The sequence below is a fragment of the Solanum tuberosum genome, unplaced genomic scaffold (genome assembly GCF_000226075.1).
Source record: "Solanum tuberosum cultivar DM 1-3 516 R44 unplaced genomic scaffold, SolTub_3.0 scf00033, whole genome shotgun sequence".
NCBI lineage: Eukaryota > Viridiplantae > Streptophyta > Magnoliopsida > Solanales > Solanaceae > Solanum > Solanum tuberosum.
Window position 1 is genome coordinate 2,146,252 of NW_006238959.1, and position 5,013 is coordinate 2,151,264.

Sequence of the window (5,013 nt, forward strand, 5' to 3'; positions counted from 1 at the left end):
ATAGCCATTCCCTATTCATGTGGGGGATTGTTGGGTTTTAAAGGTGTGAACAGGAAATGAAGGGTTGTGACTCTCCTGAAGAGTTGTGACTATCCGAAGGGTTGTGAACTTTATGAAAGGTTGTGTCCTTTCTAAAGGATTGTGACCGTTTGAAAGGTTATGCCTTTTCCCAAGTGTTGTGACCTTTCTGAAAGGTTGTCTTCTTTCTGAAAGGTTGTCTTCTTCCCAAAGGGTTGTGACCTTTACCCTTTGTTGGCTATAAATAGAGAGGTTTTCTCTCATTTTTTTGCATTGAATTCTTCCCTTCTTTTGCATACATTTCTTACAAATTAATATCGATCGATCGTGTCTGTGTGTGTGATTCGTTGCTGTCATTTTGAGTTCGTTGAAATTATCGAAGTTGGAGGTACCTCTACTTCTTTAATGGTTAATCTGTTTTATCTTGGGAGGAATTAATCTACAACCTCGAATACTTGAGGGGATTAAATTTCTTAAGGACACACAGTGAGTTCTATTGACTCAGATAGTTCTTTGTGTTTTTCTTTTCATCTTTTATTATTTCTGGTTTGCTAATCTGAATACAGGAGATAACAATTTGTACCATATTTAACAGAATGGCCTTCCTGCTTCGATTTTCAATATCATTACAACTTCAACTAATTCAAAAGAGACAAGTTCTGCTAGTCTGATGAATAACAATTGGGTAAGTAAATGTCTCATATCTATTTTTTCTATTCTCAAGGGTAAAACGTTAGACTTTAATTGGCTGCTGGTAGGCGTGCTTGATATGATTCTCTGAACACGACTTCTTGGATTATTTTCCTAATTACTTTTTGGGGAACCCTTGTTATTGTGAATCAGTTTCCACCACTCTACTACATGGAAATTACCTCTCAATCACACATACATCTTTTTAATGGAAAATGTATCCATTGCTGCAAGCTCCACCTCCATTATGTCCGCTTCCTCCAGATACTTCTTTTCTTGAAAAATCTTTTGCACCACCTATGAAGCCTGTTTTGGCGTGCATTTCCAGATAGAATTGCCTTTTATGTAATATAAGTGGACCCGCTTGACCCATAACTTATCTTTTTTTACAGCACAAATTTCATAGCAACTTGCATATAGCTATCTTGTTCCAATAGGCTGCATCTAGGATATTTAGTCCTCCTGCCTCTCTAGGTAAGCAAACTCTAATTACTATTATTATTACATGTTGAACTAGTGCTATTGTCAGGTATTGCCCATTGATCTCAAAACATATGTTGTTAGTTCGAGCATCACATCTGGTAATTAGATGAAAATAGTATATGTTGCTGAAAATTTGTTTTTGTTTACAAGTATATGTTGCTGGTAATTAGATGAAAATAGAGATTGTTCTTTATTGTTAACATTGACTTCCTATATTATTATTGGAATAGTTTTTTCATCTCCTTGTGTCAGTTGTATCTCTATGCATATCCATCTATCATTTTAATTACAACAAAAAAAACACAATATGTAATAAATATATTTTAGATATATGTTTACTTCAAGCTTATAATCTTTGTATTGATGAACAGCTGCAGGAAGATTTACATGGAAAGCAAAACCAAGAATCACAGATGCAAAAAGAATTTGATAACTTGAAAGATATCTTGACTTTTGAGAAGCAAAACTTAGAAATGGCTATTTATGATTGTGATAAATTCAGTTCATTGTGCAATGAAAAAGATGTAGAGCTTAAGGTATTTTTTTAATGTTATTAAATTTGATTTATTAAGGGGACAATCATTCATTTTACTACTCCATTCCTTATAGGCTGCCCTATCAGAGAAGCGAAGCATAGAGATGCGGCTTCCAAAGTTGAGTTCTCAAGGTTCAAAGAAAACTATTCCGAAAGAGTTGGTTGACGCAAATAATCAGGTAAAGCTATAAAATATTATTTGGCCTTTATATTTTGTCCATATTAGTATCCATAAAGCAGAAACTCATGTGACTTCACTAATTGCAGGTCTTTGAAAAGATCCATGAAGAGTTGAAAGCTCGTTCTATGTTGCGTACCGCAGAAGAAACAAAAAAGAGGCATTTGAGTGAAAAATCATCACTTGAGGCAAAAATTGTTGAGCTGGAATAGAATAAATCAAGTGAGGTATGTTGCCTAAATATCTCTTTTTTTGCATTTTCAGCTCGAAAAGTTGTGAATCTGAGCCATGCTTGTATTAGAGCACTGCCTTCTTCCATCAATAGTTTATGTCAACTACGATCTCTAACAAAATTGCAATGAGTTGAAAGAGTTACCAGATATTGGTAATCTTTGTCATTTGCAATTGCTTGATTGTGCATATGATTTGGTTGTCTTAGATCGACTTGTTTTGATGAGATTTTGTCTGCATCTAATTTGGAGAGTAGTATGCCAGTAGGAAGTTGATTGTGAACAAGAAGAGTTTTGATGGATTAAAATCACTACACATAGAGAGTTCTTGTGATTTCATATTCAGCTATTATCTCTTTTTAAACTCAATCAATGTTCTTGGTCAGGTTTGATAAGAAGGGAAAAGGGAAGTCTCCAGGAAGCTGGAAACTGTTTAAAAAGTTTATTTCACAAAATTATTCCAGGAGATTAAGATTATACGTTTTACTTCCTTTTGTTTTTTTGACATTCTTGGGGTTGAAGGAAGTGAACAGATGATCCTTTGCCAAATCTGGAACATCTCACTCTCTCTTCTGTACATAATTTATAGTGCTTCTGATTTTGGTCATTTTCAAATGAAAAGGAGATTTATCAGGAGGGTTAAAGTATGTTTGGGTGTATTAGTGAGTGCATTCATGCGAATATCTCTGCTTTTTAGATTTATATTTGTGTATTTTATAACTTACTTTGTCAAATTATAATTATATTTATCTTTTATTTGCAGGATGAACATGCATAATTGAACCATTGCTTCAATACAAGTACTATTGGAAGATCGGATTATTCAAAAGTTATAACTAGTAGGATTAGAATATAATTAGTGACTTGCTTATTATTTTTTCTTACAAGTACAAACATATGTAGAAGTATTTAGTTCTTTGGAATATCAATCTTATATTGATATTTGCAAATTTATATAATTCTTAATATAAATATTTGTGAAAATTTTCTAAAAGAAAAGTGTATTGTGTATATAGCAGCTATTCACAAATTGTTGCTAAAAGTGTAGAAATATTTTTATAGAATTTCTAAAAAGAAAATGTGTATTATGTATGTAGCAACAACTCACACTAAAGGTATATAATAAATATGTTTATTACAATAAAATTTATTGTTGCTAAAAGCCTTCCCAAAACATTACTAACTAACTTTTTGTCAATTTTTTACAACTGATATTGTTGGTAAAAAAAGTTAATTTGTGGCAACACTAAATTTTGTTGCGAAATTTTTTATGAGCCACAACTATATTAATGTAAGGCAACAATTATTTTGGTTGCAATAAGTTAGTTTTTGGCATCAATATATTTTGTTGTTGCAAAAACTTTTCGCATTAGCGTTTATTGCAACAATATGTAACAACTTTTATATTGTTGCCAAAAGTTCTTTTTGCAACAACATCCTATATATAGCAACAAAACTAATTGTTGGGAAATGCCTTTTTTCTTGTAGTGATAATATGTTATGAATTTCTTGTGATAGTAGTTCCTCTTTTAAATTTTGTAGATATAACTAAGGGAAAATTAAAAAAAATGTCCATTAAGTCATATTGCTCACACAAACAAAAAAATAGTTAACTTAATTTTTATTTATTTATTACCATAAGTGGCCATTCACTACTTTTTTCCTCTGGGAAATTATATGGTTAAGCAAATGTATACTAGTTAATTAGTCATCATAGTTATTGTTTGAGTTAACTACCACTCGCAACAACCATTTAGTGATAATCACATGGACTGAGGTTTCGAGTTTGTATAATTTGCACGTTTGTAAACTTCGAAATTTGTATAATATAATTTGTATAACTTTTGTATAGTGTAATTTTGTATAATATAATTTGTATAAATGTTTAAAGTTCAAATGTTTGTGTTTGTATAAATTCGTTATTTTGAGTTTGTAAAAAAATAACTCAATTATACAAAAGTACCTGCGGATTATACAAACTCACTCACAAATTATACGAACGAGACAATTTAAATTGTACCTACAACCTGTAATGATTCAAACTATTGCTATGGAGCATAACTAAGTTTATTATAGTGACTATTTGCGAAAATTCCCATTTTCCTTACCGAGTTTGGCCCGTCTTCTTCTTCTTCTTCTTCACCTTCTTCTCCTTCTCCTCCTCCTCCTCCTCCTCGGGTAGAAAACTTTTCGGGTAATAACTTGAAAATTCTTTGCTAGACTAGGCTTAGATGGAATCTAGGCTAAATGATTTCTAGGGCCATCTGAGAAAAGATGGGGCCTTTTATTTAGATTTGAATGATTTTATGCTTGTAACCAAGACATTAAAGAATGCATAAGGCCTTTCGGAATTGAATTAGGGTAAGTAGAACTCCCAAAATTTAAATTGGCGTGAAAGGTATGAGTCGGGACGTTAAAAGAAGAGTTTGTGTTGTAAAAAGGGCTTTTTTCAAATGTTGAGCCACTGGAAATCCGCCGACCTCACTATAGCAGACAACTTCTTACTATAGCGGTGCTTAGACCGCTATAGAGAGGTAAGTTGTTGCTATAGCGAGGTTGACACTGCTATAGTGAGAGAATCGTGATTTTATGAAGAAAAAGGCCCAAAACCCCTTTTTTTTTGCAATTTGAGTTCTTGAAGAAGAGAGGGACGATTTTAGGAGCATGCATAAATTTTCCCACGAAAATCACCGGTTAAGGTAAGAATTCGACTCCCCGATCTTGTTAAATGTTTCTTAAGCCTTAGAAACTAGGTGATTAACATTGGGGACATTTATTGAGCATGAATCCATGGTGGGAAGGAGACCTAGTTGGGGAATATGATCTCATTTTTACAGGGGTTTGAATTTTCTAGTAATATGGGTAAATTAATAGGTCAT

The 5,013-nt window shown here is 32.6% G+C and overlaps 2 protein-coding genes across 3 annotated transcripts in view; both read left to right on the top strand.

The window, feature by feature from the left end:
- Positions 1–1,357, top strand: part of LOC107059711 (uncharacterized) — a 6,321-nt gene extending 4,964 nt beyond the window's left edge. Inside the window, exon 5 of one of the 2 annotated variants that reach the window (XM_015306500.1) lies at positions 1,101–1,357. The gene's annotated coding sequence lies outside the window, so the exon portion shown is untranslated. Of the gene's footprint in view, positions 1–613; positions 680–1,100 lie in introns of those variants that run through there. The other variant, XM_015306499.1, reaches the window with a different exon arrangement.
- Positions 1–2,126, top strand: part of LOC107059707 (uncharacterized) — a 4,700-nt gene extending 2,574 nt beyond the window's left edge. Inside the window, exons 2-5 of the mRNA XM_015306497.1 lie at positions 614–703; positions 1,569–1,727; positions 1,801–1,905; positions 1,994–2,126. Coding sequence (XP_015161983.1) covers positions 614–703; positions 1,569–1,727; positions 1,801–1,905; positions 1,994–2,116 — 477 coding nt within the window. The 3' untranslated portion in view covers positions 2,117–2,126. The remainder of the gene's footprint in view (positions 1–613; positions 704–1,568; positions 1,728–1,800; positions 1,906–1,993) is intronic.
- Positions 2,127–5,013: the final 2,887 nt, after the last annotated feature.